The sequence below is a fragment of the Bombina bombina genome, chromosome 5, assembly GCF_027579735.1.
Source record: "Bombina bombina isolate aBomBom1 chromosome 5, aBomBom1.pri, whole genome shotgun sequence".
Taxonomy (NCBI): domain Eukaryota; kingdom Metazoa; phylum Chordata; class Amphibia; order Anura; family Bombinatoridae; genus Bombina; species Bombina bombina.
This window is the reverse complement of record NC_069503.1, coordinates 260,572,610-260,591,993: the sequence shown is the minus strand read 5'-3', so window position 1 is coordinate 260,591,993 and position 19,384 is coordinate 260,572,610. Positions and strand designations below refer to the sequence as shown.

Genomic DNA, 19,384 nt, shown 5'->3' with positions numbered 1-19,384 from the left:
TAGGCTGAAATATACAATAGCACATAAAACACATTGCAAAGAAATTAACAATGGTGGTGAATTTTGGCTTTTGAGCACAAGAAGAAAGTATCTGATTCTATAATCCTTGGCCTCCATTACATATAGAGCGTCGCCCGCAAAAGCCGGCGATGCCAGATTTTACGTGATTTTGGTATTACATATACGGCGTAGCATACAAGTTACGCGTGTATTTTTCACCCTTCGGCCGTATTTTTTTTAACCATAGACTAACATAGAACAGACGCGTAATTTGGTATCCAATATACAGCGTAAGGACTTACGCTCGCAGAATTCAGAAAATCTACTCCATTCTCATCTCGCCACAAATTGCAGGCACAGCAACCCTTGAACTAACTAAAAAACCAACTTAACTCCCTGGAAGCATTAACAAACACATACATTTAAGCAGCATCTCAAGGTTAAAGGGACAGTATACTATGATATTGGTTTTTTAAGGTTTATTTGTGTATCTGAAATAGTTTGAAGCCACAACATAATCAAATGGATTGAGCTTGTAGGTACTTTATCACATTGTGGACATATACTTGCTTATTTACTTTAAATTTCTTCTCAAAACAATCAACAATACTTGGAGGAGAGAACAATGGGAAATCATAATTGTATTACCTTCATCTCTTTACTTATGGGTTTATATATGAATTTTGAATAGCATAATTACGTGTCGCATTTTCATATGAAATTGCGGTTCATTTTTTTACGAGTGTTAACCTAATTTGCATAAAACTACTCTATATTGACACTTTCCGTGGACAAAATACTGGCGTCAGTTACTTGCGACGACTAAAATGTGTATTTGCGCACATTTCAGAAGATCGCCAGTTTGTCCTACTTACGCCAGTTTAGCATCTGACGGCGCAGTATATGTAATACCTCGATGTGCGAGGTAAAATTACGGGCAGCGTGGGTTCCCTCGCTTGCGCCGTATATTTGATCGCGCCCCTTGTTTCTAATTTTGAAAATGATAGAAAAATTACTTAAAGTAGACTGTCTCTTATACATGTTTTTGGATTATGAATTGTCTATGTTTTCTCTTGTAAGAAGTGAGAAATTGGCAGAACTTTTCTTTAGACCTTCATCCTCTGAAGTAAAAATCTTACTCCTGAAAGTAAAAAAAATGAAATGAATAAATGAATAAATAAATAAATTTGCATTCTTTCACACAATCTTGTACAAAAGCAGTAAAGGTAAAGCAAGTAGTACAGAAGACACCCAATACGTACGCTATTTCCATCTTGTCCAAAAATCTAAAATAACCAAATACCATACAGTTAGTGTGCCACTAGCCCATGGTGTGTTTGTCAAGATCGAAACATATCAAATCTTATTGCATTAATCCAAAAACAAAATTTATGCTTACCTGATAAATTTATTTCTCTTGTGCTGTATCCAGTCCACGGATTCATCCATTACTTGTGGGATATTCTCCTTCCCAACAGGAAGCTGCAAGAGGATCACCCACAGCAGAGCTGTCTATATAGCTCCTCCCCTAACTGCCACCTCCCAGTCATTCTCTTGCAGCTCTCGACAAGGGAAGTAGCTAGAGAGATGTGGTGCATTAATGTAGTTTATCTTCAATCAAAAGTTTGTTATTTTCAAATGGTACCGGAGTTGTACTATTTTAGCCTCAGGCAGAAAGTTGAAGAAGAGTCTGCCTGTGGTCTTTGATGATCTTAGCAGGTTGTAACTAAGATCCATTGCTGTTCTCACACATAACTGAAGAGATGGGTAACTTCAGCTGGGGGAATAGCGTGCAGGGTCTCCTGCTCTGAGGTAAGTGCAGTTTTAAATTTTTCTAGAGAAATGAATATGCTAGAAAATGCTGACAATACCGGATTTATTTAAGGTAAGCCTGATTACAGTGATTTAATAACGACTGGTATCATGCTTGCTGTAAAGGGTAATATTTTTATTATTTACTCACATTACTGAATAGATATAACGTTTGCTTGAAGTGTATAAACGTTTATTACATATTGGTGATAAAACTTTATTCTGGGGCCCAGTTTTTTCCACATGTAAGTACAGGTTTGGAGGGGCCTATTTTCGCACCTAAATGCGCATTAGTTTTTGCAGCTTGAGACATCCAGCTTCCCCGAAGGAGTCCCCTGAACATTTAGGACCTCTCTAAAGGGTTTTCTCCAACATAGGTGTGTCCGGTCCACGGCGTCATCCTTACTTGTGGGATATTCTCTTCCCCAACAGGAAATGGCAAAGAGCCCAGCAAAGCTGGTCACATGATCCCTCCTAGGCTCCGCCTACCCCAGTCATTCTCTTTGCCGTTGTACAGGCAACATCTCCACGGAGATGGCTTAGAGTTTTTTAGTGTTTAACTGTAGTTTTTATTATTCAATCAAGAGTTTGTTATTTTAAAATAGTGCTGGTATGTACTATTTACTCAGAAACAGAAAAGAGATGAAGATTTCTGTTTGTATGAGGAAAATGATTTTAGCACCGTAACTAAAATCCATGGCTGTTCCACACAGGACTGTTGAGAGCAATTAACTTCAGTTGGGGGAACAGTGTGCAGTCTCTTGCTGCTTGAGGTATGACACATTCTAACAAGACGATGTAATGCTGGAAGCTGTCATTTTTCCCTATGGGATCCGGTAAGCCATGTTTATTACGATGGTAAATAAGGGCTTCACAAGGGCTTATTAAGATTGTAGACTTTTCTGGGCTAAATCGATTCTGTTTTAAAACATATTTAGCTTTGAGGAATCATTTTATCTGGGTATATTGATATTATAAATATCGGCAGGCACTGTATTAGACACCTTATTTCTCTGGGGCTTTCCCAAAGCATAAGCAGAGCCTCATTTTCGCGCCGGTGTGGCGCACTTGTTTTTGAGAGGCATGGCATGCAGTCGCATGTGAGAGGAGCTCTGATACTTAGAAAAGACTTTCTGAAGGCGTCATTTGGTATCGTATTCCCCTTTGGGTTTGGTTGGGTCTCAGCAAAGCAGATACCAGGGACTGTAAAGGGGTTAAAGTGTTAAAACGGCTCCGGTTCCGTTATTTTAAGGGTTAAAGCTTCCAAATTTGGTGTGCAATACTTTTAAGGCTTTAAGACACTGTGGTGAAAATTTGGTGAATTTTGTACAATTCCTTCATGTTTTTTCGCAATTGCAGTAATAAAGTGTGTTCAGTTTAAAATTTAAAGTGACAGTAACGGTTTTATTTTAAAACGTTTTTTGTACTTTATTATCAAGTTTATGCCTGTTTAACATGTCTGAACTACCAGATAGACTGTGTTCTGAATGTGGGGAAGCCAGAATTCCTGTTCATTTAAATAAATGTGATTTATGTGATAATGACAATGATGCCCAAGATGATTCCTCAAGTGAGGGGAGTAAGCATGGTACTGCATCATTCCCTCCTTCGTCTACACGAGTCTTGCCCACTCAGGAGGCCCCTAGTACATCTAGCGCGCCAATACTCCTTACTATGCAACAATTAACGGCTGTAATGGATAATTCTGTCAAAAACATTTTAGCCAAAATGAACCCTTGTCAGCGTAAGCGTGGCTGCTCTGTTTTAGTTACTGAAGAGCATGACGACGCTGATATTAATATCTCTGAAGGGCCCCTAACTCATTCTGAGGGGGCCAGGGAGGTTTTGTCTGAGGGAGAAATTACTGATTCAGGGAACATTTCTCAACAGGCTGAACCTGATGTAATTGCATTTAAATTTAAGTTGGAACATCTCCGCATTCTGCTTAAGGAGGTATTATCCACTCTGGATGATTGTGAAAAGTTGGTCATCCCAGAGAAACTATGTAAAATGGACAAGTTCCTAGAGGTGCCGGAGCTCCCAGAAGCTTTTCCTATACCCAAGCGGGTGGCGGACATTGTTAATAAAGAATGGGAAAGGCCCGGTATTCCTTTCGTCCCTCCCCCCATATTTTAAAAATTGTTTCCTATGGTCGACCCCAGAAAGGACTTATGGCAGACAGTCCCCAAGGTCGAGGGAGCGGTTTCTACTTTAAACAAACGCACCACTATACCCATAGAGGATAGTTGCGCTTTCAAAGATCCTATGGATAAAAAATTAGAAGGTTTGCTTAAAAAGATGTTTGTTCAGCAGGGTTACCTTCTACAACCAATTTCATGCATTGTCCCTGTCACTACAGCCGCATGTTTCTGGTTTGATGAGCTGATAAAGGCGCTCGATAGTGATTCTCCTCCTTATGAGGAGATTATGGACAGAATCAATGCTCTCAAATTGGCTAATTCTTTCACCCTAGACGCCACTTTGCAATTGGCTAGGTTAGCGGCTAAGAATTCTGGGTTTGCTATTGTGGCGCGCAGAGCGCTTTGGTTGAAATCTTGGTCGGCTGATGCGTCTTCCAAGAACAAGCTACTAAACATTCCTTTCAAGGGGAAAACGCTGTTTGGCCCTGACTTGAAAGAGATTATCTCGGATATCACTGGGGGTAAGGGCCACGCCCTCCCTCAGGATCGGCCTTTCAAGGCGAAAAATAGACCTAATTTTCGTCCCTTTCGTAAAAACGGACCAGCCCAAAGTGCTACGTCCTCTAAGCAAGAGGGTAATACTTCTCAAGCCAAGCCAGCTTGGAGACCAATGCAAGGCTGGAACAAGGGAAAGCAGGCCAAGAAACCTGCCACTGCTACCAAGACAGCATGAAATATTGGCCCCCGATCCGGGACCGGATCTGGTGGGGGGCAGACTCTCTCTCTTCGCTCAGGCTTGGGCAAGAGATGTTCTGGATCCTTGGGCGCTAGAAATAGTCTCCCAGGGTTATCTTCTGGAATTCAAGGGACTTCCCCCAAGGGGGAGGTTCCACAGGTCTCAGTTGTCTTCAGACCACATAAAAAGACAGGCGTTCTTACATTGTGTAGAAGACCTGTTAAAAATGGGAGTGATTCATCCTGTTCCACTAAGAGAACAAGGGATGGGGTTCTACTCCAATCTGTTCATAGTTCCCAAAAAAGAGGGAACGTTCAGACCAATCTTAGATCTCAAGATCTTAAACAAGTTTCTCAAGGTTCCATCGTTCAAGATGGAAACCATTCGAACTATTCTTCCTTCCATCCAGGAAGGTCAATTCATGACCACGGTGGATTTAAAGGATGCGTATCTACATATTCCTATCCACAAGGAACATCATCGGTTCCTAAGGTTCGCATTCCTGGACAAACATTACCAGTTCGTGGCGCTTCCTTTCGGATTAGCCACTGCTCCAAGGATTTTCACAAAGGTACTAGGGTCCCTTCTAGTGGTGCTAAGACCAAGGGGCATTGCAGTAGTACCTTACCTGGACGACATTCTGATTCAAGCGTCGTCCCTTCCTCAAGCAAAGGCTCACACGGACATTGTCCTGGCCTTTCTCAGATCTCACGGCTGGAAAGTGAACGTGGAAAAGAGTTCTCTATCCCCGTCAACAAGGGTTCCCTTCTTGGGAACAATTATAGACTCCTTAGAAATGAGGATCTTTCTAACAGAGGCCAGAAAAACAAAACTTCTAGACTCTTGTCGGATACTTCATTCCGTTCCTCTTCCTTCCATAGCTCAGTGCATGGAAGTGATCGGGTTGATGGTGGCGGCAATGGACATAGTTCCTTTTGCGCGCATTCATCTAAGACCATTACAACTGTGCATGCTCAGTCAGTGGAATGGGGACTATACAGACTTGGCTCCGAAGATACAAGTAAATCAGAGGACCAGAGACTCACTCCGTTGGTGGCTGTCCCTGGACAATCTGTCTCAAGGGATGACGTTCCGCAGACCAGAGTGGGTCATTGTCACGACCGACGCCAGTCTGATGGGCTGGGGCGCGGTCTGGGGATCCCTGAAAGCTCAGGGTCTTTGGTCTCGGGAAGAATCTCTTCTACCGATAAATATTCTGGAACTGAGAGCGATATTCAATGCTCTCAAGGCCTGGCCTCGGCTAGCGAGGACCAAGTTCATACGGTTTCAATCAGACAACATGACAACTGTTGCGTACATCAACCATCAGGGGGGAACAAGGAGTTCCCTAGCGATGGAAGAAGTGACCAAAATCATTCTATGGGCGGAGTCTCACTCCTGCCACCTGTCTGCTATCCACATCCCAGGAGTGGAAAATTGGGAAGCGGATTTTCTGAGTCGTCAGACATTGCATCCGGGGGAGTGGGAACTCCATCCGGAAATCTTTGCCCAAGTCACTCACCTGTGGGGCATTCCAGACATGGATCTGATGGCCTCTCGTCAGAACTTCAAAGTTCCTTGCTACGGGGCCAGATCCAGGGATCCCAAGGCGGCTCTAGTGGATGCACTAGTAGCACCTTGGACCTTCAAACTAGCTTATGTGTTCCCGCCATTTCCTCTCATCCCCAGGCTGGTAGCCAGGATCAATCAGGAGAGGGCGTCGGTGATCTTGATAGCTCCTGCGTGGCCACGCAGGACTTGGTATGCAGATCTGGTGAATATGTCATCGGCTCCACCTTGGAAGCTACCTTTGAGACGAGACCTTCTTGTTCAGGGTCCGTTCGAACATCCGAATCTGGTTTCACTCCAGCTGACTGCTTGGAGATTGAACGCTTGATTTTATCGAAGCGAGGATTCTCAGATTCTGTTATCGATACTCTTGTTCAGGCCAGAAAGCCTGTAACTAGAAAGATTTACCACAAAATTTGGAAAAAATATATCTGTTGGTGTGAATCTAAAGGATTCCCTTGGGACAAGGTTAAGATTCCTAGGATTCTATCCTTCCTTCAAGAAGGATTGGAAAAAGGATTATCTGCAAGTTCCCTGAAGGGACAGATTCTGCCTTGTCGGTATTACTTCACAAAAAGCTGGCAGCTGTGCCAGATGTTCAAGCCTTTGTTCAGGCTCTGGTTAGAATCAAGCCTGTTTACAAACCTTTGACTCCTCCTTGGAGTCTCAATTTAGTTCTTTCAGTTCTTCAGGGGGTTCCGTTTGAACCCTTACATTCCGTTGATATTAAGTTATTATCTTGGAAAGTTTTATTTTTAGTTGCGATTTCTTCTGCTAGAAGAGTCTCAGAATTATCTGCTCTGCAGTGTTCTCCTCCTTATCTGGTGTTCCATGCAGATAAGGTGGTTTTACGTACTAAACCTGGTTTTCTTCCAAAAGTTGTTTCTAACAAAAACATTAACCAGGAGATTATCGTACCTTCTCTGTGTCCAAAACCAGTTTCAAAGAAGGAACGTTTGTTGCACAATTTGGATGTTGTTCGCGCTCTAAAATTCTATTTAGATGCTACAAAGGATTTTAGACAAACATCTTCCTTGTTTGTTGTTTATTCAGGTAAAAGGAGAGGTCAAAAAGCAACTTCTACCTCTCTCTCTTTTTGGATTAAAAGCATCATCAGATTGGCTTACGAGACTGCCGGACGGCAGCCTCCCGAAAGAATCACAGCTCATTCCACTAGGGCTGTGGCTTCCACATGGGCCTTCAAGAACGAGGCTTCTGTTGATCAGATATGTAGGGCAGCGACTTGGTCTTCACTGCACACTTTTACCAAATTTTACAAGTTTGATACTTTTGCTTCTTCTGAGGCTATTTTTGGGAGAAAGGTTTTGCAAGCCGTGGTGCCTTCCATTTAGGTGACCTGATTTGCTCCCTCCCTTCATCCGTGTCCTAAAGCTTTGGTATTGGTTCCCACAAGTAAGGATGACGCCGTGGACCGGACACACCTATGTTGGAGAAAACAGAATTTATGTTTACCTGATAAATTTCTTTCTCCAACGGTGTGTCCGGTCCACGGCCCGCCCTGGTTTTTTAATCAGGTCTGATAATTTATTTTCTTTAACTACAGTCACCACGGTACCATATGGTTTCTCCTATGCAAATATTCCTCCTTAACGTCGGTCGAATGACTGGGGTAGGCGGAGCCTAGGAGGGATCATGTGACCAGCTTTGCTGGGCTCTTTGCCATTTCCTGTTGGGGAAGAGAATATCCCACAAGTAAGGATGACGCCGTGGACCGGACACACCGTTGGAGAAAGAAATTTATCAGGTAAACATAAATTCTGTTTTTGTGCCTTCCAAAGTCATTGTATGGGCAGGTAGGGCCACAGTAGAGCTGTGGCAGTTTGTTGTGACTGTTTAAAAACGTTTATATTGTTTTTATGATCCGGTTTTGAAACTAAGGGGTTAATCATCCATTTGCAAGTGAGTGCAATGCTCTTTCAGCCTATTATACACACTGTAAAAATTTCGTAAGATTTACTGCTTTTTTCACAGTTTCTGTGATTGTTTTTTTCTCTTAAAGGCACAGTACCGTTTTTATGTTTTGCTTGTTCACAAGTGTTTTCCAAGCTTGCTGGTCTCATTACTAGTCTGTTTAAACATGTCTGACATAGAGGAAATTCATTGTTAATTATGTTTAGAAGCCATTGTGGAACCCCCTCTTAGAATGTGTACCAAATGCACTGATTTTACTATAGATTATAAAGACCATATTCTGGCTTTAAAAAATGTATCACCAGAAGAAATTGACAAGGAGGAAGTTATGCCGTCTAACTCTCCCCACATGTCAGATTCTATAAATCCCGCTCAGGGGACGCCTAGTACATCTAGCGCGCCCATTGCGTATACCTTGCAAGACATGGCAGCAGATATGAATCATACCCTTACAGAGGTATTATCTAAACTGCCAGGATTGCAAGGAAAGCGAGACAGCTCTGGGAATAGAATAAATACAGAGCTCTCTGACGCTTTAGTAGCTATGTCTGATACACCTTCACATTATACTGAAGCTGAAGCAGGTGAGCTTCAATCTGTGGGTGATTTTTCTGATTCAGGGAAAATACTTCACTCTGATTCTGATATATCTACATTTAAATTTAAGCTTGAACACCTCCGCGTATTGCTCAGGGAGGTTTTAGCAACTCTGGATGACTGTGACACTACTGTAGTCCTAAAGAAATTATGTAGATTGGATAAATACTATGCAGTACCTACTTACACTGATGTTTTTCCAATCCCTAAAAGGTTTTTTGAAATTATTACTAAGGAATGGGATAGACAAGGTGTACCGTTCTCTCCCCCTCCTGTTTTTAAAAAGATGTTTCCTATAGACGCCGCTACACGGGACTTATGGCAGACGGTCCCTAAGGTGGAGGGAGCAGTTTCTACTCTAGCTAAGCGTACCACTATCCCTGTCGAGGACAGTTGTGCTTTTCTAGATCCAATGGATAAAAAATTAGAGGGTTACCTTAAGAAATTTTTTATTCAACAAGGTTTTATTCTCCAGTCAGTCACTGCTGCCGCGGCTTTCTGGTTTGAGTCCCTAGAGGAGGCTCTACAGGTAGAAACCCTGTTGGAAGATATTATTGACAAACTTAGGGCCCTTAAGCTAGCCAATTCATTTGTTTCTGATGCCGTTGTTCATTTAACCAAGCTAAAGGCTAAAAATTCAGGTTTTGCTATTCAGGCGCGTAGGGCATTATGGCTTAAATCCTGGTCAGCTGACGTGACTTCAAAGTCTAAACTTCTCAACATTCCTTCAAAGGTCAGACCCTATTCAGGCCTGGACTGAAGGAGATCATTTCTGACATCACTGGAGGAAAAGGTCACGCCCTTCCTCAAGACAGGTCCAACAAATTAAGGACGAAACTGTCTAGTTTTCGGCCCTTTCAAAACTTCAAGAGTGGCGCAGCTTCAACTTCCTCTAACACAAAACAAGAGGGAACTTTTGCCCAGTCTAAGCCGTTCTGGAGACCTAACCAGGCTTGGAACAAGGGGAAACAGGCCAAAAAGCCTGCTGCTGCCTCTAAGACAGCATGAAGGAGCAGCCCCCGATCCGGAAACGGATCTAGTAGGGGGCAGACTCTCTCTCTTCGCCCAGGCTTGGGCAAGAGATGTTCAGGATCCCTGGGCATTGGAAATTGTGTCCAAGGGTTATCTTCTGGAATTCAAAACCTCTCCCCCAAAAGGGAGATTTCATCTCTCACTTTTATCTGCAAACCAGATAAAGAGAGAGGCATTCTTACATTGTGTTCAAGACCTCCTAATTATGGGAGTGATCCACCCAGTTCTGCAGGAGGAACAGGGTCAGGGCTTTTATTCAAATCTGTTTGCAGTTCCCAAGAAAGAGGGAACATTCAGACCAATCTTAGATCTCAAGATCTTAAACAAATTTCTCAGAGTTCCATCCTTCAAGATGGAGACTATTCGAACCATCCTTCCTATGATCCAGGAGGGTCAATATATGACTACCGTAGACCTAAGGGATGCTTATCTTCACATCCCGATACACAAAGATCATCATCGTTTTCTCAGGTTTGCCTTTCTAGACAGGCACTACCAGTTTGTGGCTCTTCCCTTCGGGTTGGCCACGGCACCAAGAATCATTACAAAGGTTCTAGGGTCCCTTCTAGCGGTCCTAAGGCCGCGGGGTATAGCAGTAGCCCCTTACTTAGACGACATTCTGATACAGGCGTCTACTTTTCAAGTTGCCAGGTCCCACACGGACATTGTTCTGGCATTTCTGAGGTCCCATGGGTGGAAGGTGAACGAAGAAAAGAGCTCTCTATCACCTCTCACAAAAGTTTAATTCCTAGGGACTCTGATAGATTCGGTAGAAATGAAGATTTACCTAACGAAGGCCAGATTGTCAAAACTTCTAGACTCTTGCCGTGTCCTTTATTCCACTTCTCGTCCTTCAGTGGCTCAGTGTATGGAAGTAATCGGTTTAATGGTAGTGGCAATGGACATAGTACCGTTTGCCCACCTAAATCTCAGACCGCTGCAACTTTGCATGCTCAGTCAGTGGAATGGGGATTACACAGATTTGTCCCCTCTACTAAATCTGGATCAAGAAACCAGGGATTCTCTTCTCTGGTGGCTATCTCAGGTCCATCTGTCCAAGGGGATGAGCTTCCGCAGGCCAGATTGGACTATAGTAACGACAGATGCCAGCCTTCTGGGCTGGGGTGCAGTCTGGAACTCCCTGAAGGCTCAGGGCTCGTGGACTCAGGAGGAGGCTCTCCTTCCAATAAACATTCTGGAATTAAGAGCGATATTCCATGCTCTTCAGGCTTGGCCCCAGCTAGCTGCGGTCAGGTTCATCAGATTTCAGTCAGACAACATCACGACTGTAGCCTATATCAACCATCAGGGGGGAACAAGGAGCCCCCTGGCAATGTTGGAGGTTTCAAAGATAATTCTATGGGCAGAGGTTCACTCTTGCCATCTCTCAGCTATCCATATCCCAGGAGTAGAGAACTGGGAGGCGGATTTTCTAAGTCGGCAGACTTTTCATCCGGGGGAGTGGGAGCTCCATCCGGAGGTATTTGCCCAGCTGATTCAACTATGGGGCAAACCAGAACTGGATCTCATGGTGTCTCGTCAGAACGCCAAACTTCCTTGTACGGGTCCAGGTCAAGGGATCCCCAGGCAGCGCTGATAGATGCTCTAGCAGCGCCCTGGTCCTTCAGCCTGGATTATGTATTTCCACTGTTTCCTTTGCTCCCTCGGCTGATTGCCAAGATCAAGCAGGAGAGAGCTTTGGTGATTTTGATAGCTCCTGCGTGGCCACGCAGGACTTGGTACGCAGATCTGGTGGACATGTCATATTTTCCACCATGGACTCTGCCGCTGAGGCAGGACCTTCTACTTCAAGGTCCCTTCAAACATCCAAATCTAATTTCTCTGCATCTGACTGCTTGGAGATTGAACGCTTGATTTTATCAAAGCGTGTTTTTTCCGAGTCAGTCATTGATACCTTAATTCAGGCTTGAAAGCCTGTCACCAGGAAAATCTATCATAAGATATGGTGTAAATATCTTCATTGGTGTGAATCCAAGGGTTACTCATGGAGTAAAGTCAGGATTCCCAGGATATTGTCTTTTCTCCTAGAAGGATTGGAGAAAGGATTGTCAGCTAGTTCCTTAAAGGGACAGATTTCTGCTCTGTCTATTCTTTTGCACAAGCATCTGGCGGATGTTCCAGACGTTCAGGCGTTTTGTCAGGCTTTAGTTAGAATCAAGCCTGTGTTTAAACCTGTTGCTCCGCCATGGAGTTTAAATTTAGTTCTTAAAGTTCTTCAAGGGGTTCCGTTTGAACCTCTGCATTCCGTAGATATCAAGCTTTTATCTTGGAAAGTTCTGTTCTTGGTAGCTATCTCTTCGGCTCGAAGAGTTTCAGAGTTATCTGCCTTACAGTGTGATTCCCCTTATCTGATCTTCCAAGCAGATAAGGTAGTGTTGCGTACCAAACCTGGGTTTCTTCCTAAGGTGGTATCTAATAAGAATATCAATCAGGAGATTGTTGTTCCGTCACTGTGTTCTAATCCTTCTTCAAAGAAGGAACGTCTATTACACAATCTTGACGTGGTTCGTGCTTTAAAGTTTTATTTACAAGCTACTAAAGATTTTCGTCAAACATCTGCATTGTTTGTTGTCTACTCTGGACAGAGGAAAGGCCAAAAGGCTTCTGCAACTTCTCTTTCCTTTTGGTTAAGAAGTATAATCCGCTTAGCTTATGAGACTGCTGGCCAGCAGCCTCCTGAAAGAATTACAGCTCATTCCACTAGAGCAGTGGCTTCCACATGGGCTTTTAAAAATGAGGCTTCTGTTGAACAGATCTGTAAGGTGGCGACTTGGTCTTCGCTTCATACTTTTTCTAAATTCTACAAATTTGATACTTTTGCTTCTTCGGAGGCTATTTTTGGGAGAAAGGTCTTACAGGCAGTGGTGCCTTCCGTTTAAGTGCCTGCCTTGTGCCTCCCTTCATCCGTGTCATATAGCTTTGGTATTGGTATCCCACAAGTAATGGATGAATCCGTGGACTGGATACACCTTACAAGAGAAAACAAAATTTATGCTTACCTGATAAATTTATTTCTCTTGTGGTGTATCCAGTCCACGGCCAGCCCTGTCATTTTAAGGCAGGTGTTTTTTAAAAGTTTTAAACTACAGTCACCACTGCACCCTATAGTTTCTCCTTTCTCTTGTTTGTCTTCGGTCGAATGACTGGGAGGTGGCAGTTAGGGGAGGAGCTATATAGACAGATCTGCTGTGGGTGATCCTCTTGCAGATTCCTGTTGGGAAGGAGAATATCCCACAAGTAATGGATGAATCCGTGGACTGGATACACCACAAGAGAAATAAATTTATCAGGTAAGCATAAATTTTGTTTTTGGATTAATGCAATAAGATTTGATATGTTCCGATCTTGACAAACACACCATGGGCTAGTGGCACACTAACTGTATGGTATTTGGTTATTTTAGATTTTTGGACAAGATGGAAATAGCGTACGTATTGGGTGTCTTCTGTACTACTTGCTTTACCTTTACTGCTTTTGTACAAGATTGTGTGAAAGAATGCAAATTTATTTATTTATTCATTTCATTTTTTTTACTTTCAGGAGTAAGATTTTTACTTCAGAGGATGAAGGTCTAAAGAAAAGTTCTGCCAATTTCTCACTTGACATGACCTTCCTTCATTTATGAGCCATACAGTAACCCCCACTACACACATAAGTGATACTTAACCCCATAGAGTAACCCTCACTACACACATTAGTTATACTGTCTGTATCTCATACAGTAACCCCCACTACACACATCAGTTATACTTTACCCCATACAGTAACCCCCACTACACACATCAGTGATACTTAACCCCATATAGTAAAAAACCCCACTACACACATCAGTTGTCTGGTTAGAGCTTAGACTAGAGCATCTGTATTTCCTACATGTGATTTCATACATGTGATTTGCTATGCAGCACACCCACTTTCTTATTTGCTATGCAGCACAACCACTGTCTGATTTGCTATGCAGCACAACCACTGTCTGATTTGCTATTCAGCACAACCACTGTCTGATTTGCTAGGCAGCACACCCACTATCTGATTTGCTATGCAGTACAACCACTGTTTGATTTGCTATGCAGCACAGACATTGTGATTTGCTATGTAGCACACCCACTGTCATATTTGTTATGCAGCAAAACCACTGACTGATTTGTTATGCAGCGCAACCACTGTCTGGTTTGCTATTCTGCACTACCACTGTCTGATTTGCTTTTGCTGCACTATCACTGTTTGATTTGCTATGCTGCGCTACCACTGATTGATTTGAATTTAGCCACCTATCAGCAAGCTTTACCAAGGTGCTGAACCAAAAAATGGGCCAGCTACTAAGCTTACATTCCTGCATTTTAAATACAGATACTAAGAGAATGAAGTAAAATTGATAATAGGAGTAAATTAGAAAGTTGCTTAAAATGTCATGCTCTAAAAAAATGTGGGTTTTATATCCCTTTAACTAGCAATGGGATGGTATGTAATGGGGGGGGGGGGCGGCAAAATATATCCTCTCCTGTGTGGCCAAAAATCCTTGCACCGGCCCTGATGTTAGCACAGTCCAAAGATATTGTGTATCTCGACCACTGTTGTGGTAAGTCAGTGGATTTTAAGAGGTCCATGCCTTCTGGTCACAAGGAAAATTGCTAATGCTTCTTACATCAGAGGTATGCCTTGGAAAGGAAAAGTGGGGCCTTTAATGTAGCTGTTATTTGCATGTCACAACACAGTTGCAGAAGGGGTCATGTTCAAGCACCCATCAAACTCAAATATACCATAAATGTCTGAGATGTTTAGGCTCCTCTCAACCCCCCATCATGTATGTGTGAAATGTTTGGTCTCTCCCTTATGTTTTATGCAGTTTACTCTTTTTAATGAACTATATTGGAGACGCTGGTTAAGTGTTAGGACAGTTAGGTTATTTGCTTATAGTTTATTTACTATTTTCTAATCTACATTGAGCAGGGGGAAGAAATCTACACCTAGATTACGAGTTTTGCAGTAACAGGGGTGCGGTGCTAACGAGCAGTTTTCCCTCACTGCTCACTTGCAGACAACGCTGGTATTACGGGATTTTACAAACCCGGCGTTAGCCACAGAAAAGTGAGCGAAGAGCAAAATTTTGCTCCACATCTCACCTCAATACCAGCGCTGCTTACGGTAGCGGTGAGCTGGCAAAACGTGCTCGTGCACGATTTCCCCATAGGAATCAATGGGGGAGAGCCGGCTGAAAAAAAACCTAACACCTGCAAAAAGCAGCCCCATTGATTCCTATGGGGAAATACATTTTATGTCTACACCTAACACCCTAACATGAACCCCGAGTCTAAACACCCCAAATCTTACACTTATTAACCCCTAATCTGCCTCCCCCGACATCGTCGACACCTACATTATATTATTAACCCCTAATCTGCCGCTCCGGACACCGCCGCCACCTACATTATACTTATTAACCCCTAATCTGCTGCCCCCAATGTCGCCGCCACCTACCTACACTTATTAACCCCTAATCTGCCGCCCCCAACGTCGCCGCCACTATATTAAAGTTCTTAACCCCTAAATCTAAGTCTAACCCTAACCCCCCATAATTTAAATAAATCTAAATAAAATTACTACAATTAACTAAATTATTCCTATTTAAAACTAAATACTTACCTATAAAATAAACCCTAAGATAGCTACAATATAACTAATAGTACATATACATACATAATAATACATTTTAATTTTACAGGCAACTTTGTATTTATTTTAACTAGGTAGAATAGTTATTAAACAGTTATTAACTATTTAATAACTACCTAGTTAAAATAAATACAAATTTACCTGTAAAATAAAACCTAACCTAAGTTACAATTACACCTAACACTACACTATAATTAAATTAATTCCCTAAACTAATTACAATTAAATACAATTATCTAAAGTATGAAAAAAACCCCCACTAAATTACAGAAAATAATAAAATAATTACAAGTTTTTTAAACTAATTACACCTAATCTAATCCCCCTAATAAAATAAAAAGAAATAAAAAGAGGTCCTCCAGACGGGCAGAAGTCTTCATCCAAGCCGGGAAGAAGTGGTCCTCCAGACGGGCAGAAGTCTACATCCAGGCAGCATCTTCTATCTTCATCCATCCGGCGCAGAGCGGCTCCATATTCAAGACATCCGATGTGGAGCATCCTCTTCAAACGACGTCTAACTGAAGAATGAAGGTTCCTTTAAATGACGTCATCCAAGATGGCGTCCCTTCAATTCCGATTGGCTGATAGAATTCTATCAGCCAATCGGAATTAAGATAGAAAAAATCCTATTGGCTGATGCAATTATTTTGGGGGGGCTTTTTTATTTTGTTAGGGGGATTAGAGTAGGTGTAATTAGTTTAAAATTCTTGTAATTATTTTATTATTTTCTGTAATTTAGTGTTTTTTTTTTTCGTACTTTAGATAATTTATTTAAATTGTATTTAGTTTAGGTAATTAATTTAATTATAGTGTAGTGTTAGGTGTAATTGTATTTTACAGCCAGCTCCATTTAAGTTTTTTTTTCTTTCAAGTTTAATTCAGGCATTCTGGGTAAAATTCCAGCCTCCCAGTCACTAAGGGCTCGATGATTGAAAGCTCTCTGGTCTTGCGAGATTATTAATGAATGCTCACCAGTCCTTCTATTTCCCTGGTGGAATGATCTAAAGCCATTTTTTATCCTGAAAACAGGGTGTCTTGCTAAGGGGCGTCTACTGCATTTTCATATGAAATGTGAACAAAATTCGTATTTTAAACATTATACAAAACAAATATTTGAACCATTCACACAAAAATAAGCAGGGAAAAATTGTATTGTTAATCAAATTCTTCACCAAAAATCGTATGTTAAAGGGACACAACCTAAATTTTTTCTTTTGTAATTCAGAAAGAGCATGCAATTTTAAGCAACTTTCTAATTTGCTCCTATTATCAATTTTTCTTCATTCTCTTGCTATCTTTATTTGAAAAAGAAGGCATCTAAGCTTTTTTTGGTTTCAAACTCTGGACAGCACTTTTTTATTGGTGGATGAATTTATCCACCAATCAGCAAGGACAACACAGGTTGTTCACCAAAAATGGGCCGGCATCTAAACTTACATTCGTGCATTTCAAATAAAGATACCAAGAGAATGAAGAAAATCAGCAAGGACAACACAGGTTGTTCACCAAAAATGGGCCGGCATCTAAACTTACATTCGTGCATTTCAAATAAAGATACCAAGAGAATGAAGAAAATTTGATAATAGGAGTAAAATAGAAAGTTACTTAAAATTTCATGCTCAATTTGAATCACGAAAGAAAAATTTTGGGTACAGTGTCCCTTTAACAAAAAAGTAAAATTAGTATGTAATTTACACAGGAATAAATCAAATTAAATATTCACAGCGTAAATCGTAATTGTAGTACTGGATGTGCAAAAATCACACAGAAATTTGAATTTATAAATACAAAATGCAAAGCTTAATTGTTGTTTTTTCGTAAAATGGGCTGAACATCGGCATTCCATGGGCGTATATAACAATGTCTCACTAATCCCAGCGTAATTCTATAAAGATTTTCGCACTGCAGATATCACAGTTTTTTCTCGCCAACTAAAAGGTGGCAAGCTTTTGTCAAAACAATACGAACACTTATAACCCAATAGAAAAACAAATGCATACTAAAATATAGGCAAATGCAAGATGCTATAAGCAGAAAGCAGCGTAATGTGAGTTATATTGGCTGCAGGATTTTAATTTTAAAGTGCTCCCCCTGCTCCCTGCTAACTTCGCACTAAGGAGCGACGTTTCTGTATCCAGCGAACTTCATTACTTTTAATAGAAGCCATCTCGCCACTCGCAGGGACTGCCCCTTTTTTATGATCATTGCACCGGGGCAGCCCTGCGAGTGTCAGCGAAAAAAAGAAGGTTTGAGCTGGCGAAGAATATATCATCGAGCTCTAAGTCTGAAAATATAATGCCTGATTAAACAACATTTTTTTGTTCCAAGAAACATATTGTGACAATATTGTTTTTATCATTTTGATAACATATTCCCTAATATAACTGGATTGTTTAATTTAAACCCAGTACTATTATTTTATAAAGGTTCCTATGAAAATGGATCATCGATCAATACAGTGTCTTTGTTACCCAGGAAGCTGCAAATTTACCCAGAGGGTTTGAAATGCACGTAGCTTGTGAGTAGACATCAGATAGATAGATAATAGATAGATATATAGATAGATAGATAGATAGATAATAGACAGACAGATAGATAGATAGATAGATAGATAGATAGATAGATAATAGACAGACAGACAGACAGACAGACAGATAGATAGATAGATAGATAGATAGACAAACAAGCAGACAGACAAACAGATAAATAAATAGATAATAGATAGATAGATATTGGGACTTCTAGACATAGTGCCATGTGCCATAAGAGCGCTTTCTAAGTATTTCTAAGTATTGCTTTGCTTTAAGTCAATCACTGAAAATAATATATTGCTGATATATAAGCATATAATAATAAGAAATGTTTTCACAATTTCTAGAATATCCTATATATTGTTTCCAGCTGTTCAATGAGTTTTATTTGAGGTAATAGAAGAAAGATTGGTATACGTTGCTGTTCTAACTGTATTTTTTTGTATACTTTGTCTCTTTTTTAGCTACCCTATCATGCATCAGTGGTTCTGTCTTCTGTTTAACCACTAATATGTGTTTGGCTGCCAGCCAGCGCTGTGATGGCAAAGTAGACTGCGTTGACTTCAACATTGATGAATCCAGTTGCTCAGGTACTGGACCCATATAACTAAATGACACTTTTACTTTGCAGCAATATTTTCATATTTACCCCTTTTATTCTCCAATTATTTGCAATATGTTTTACATATCACTGACATAAAAAGGACAAACGTATTAAATAACAATTAGTAATTAATAACTTGTATTTGTACACTATAGACAAGCACAAATAATAAATATTTTAGCTCTTAAAAATCAACCTTGTAAGTGATGCTATATTCAAGTAAACAAGAGCCCTTGTTCAGGAACTATAGATAAGGAACATGAAAGTCAAATCCATGTAATTCTTAACCCCAACAGCTGCAGTGATCACTTTGCTTGTCTCTTTAGCGTCCGATCGTTTAAAATAATGTAAATGTCATTGACTACTTTTAACTATTAGAAATGTAAGCACCTTTATAATATTTTTCATGAGAGCTGTTTATTAGCAATTGCTGCAATATATTTATTGGCAATGTTGTGTCAGTCAGTGAATACCATATTAGTGTGATATTTTGTAACAGATTTTTTTGGATTACCTTTATCAACATCAGAATGCACATTTCTTGCCAAGTGAAATTGGTCAAGCAGATATTCTACATTAATATAGGTTTCAATGATAGATGACAGTATTTACTGTAACGTTGTAATTAATTATGTAGCTATATAATTTGTCTTAATAACTACCATGTGATCATATTTTATTTGTCAAATGTTGCCATATATTCCATATTTTGTGCTCTAATGAAAATTACCTGGTT

General features: G+C 40.9%; 1 protein-coding gene across 1 annotated transcript in view; it reads left to right on the top strand.

Annotated features, from left to right (window-relative positions):
- Positions 1–19,384, top strand: part of MALRD1 (MAM and LDL receptor class A domain containing 1) — a 998,487-nt gene that overhangs the window by 802,416 nt on the left and 176,687 nt on the right. Inside the window, exon 27 of the mRNA XM_053715701.1 lies at positions 18,509–18,634. Within this exon, the coding sequence (XP_053571676.1) occupies positions 18,509–18,634 (126 nt within the window). The remainder of the gene's footprint in view (positions 1–18,508; positions 18,635–19,384) is intronic.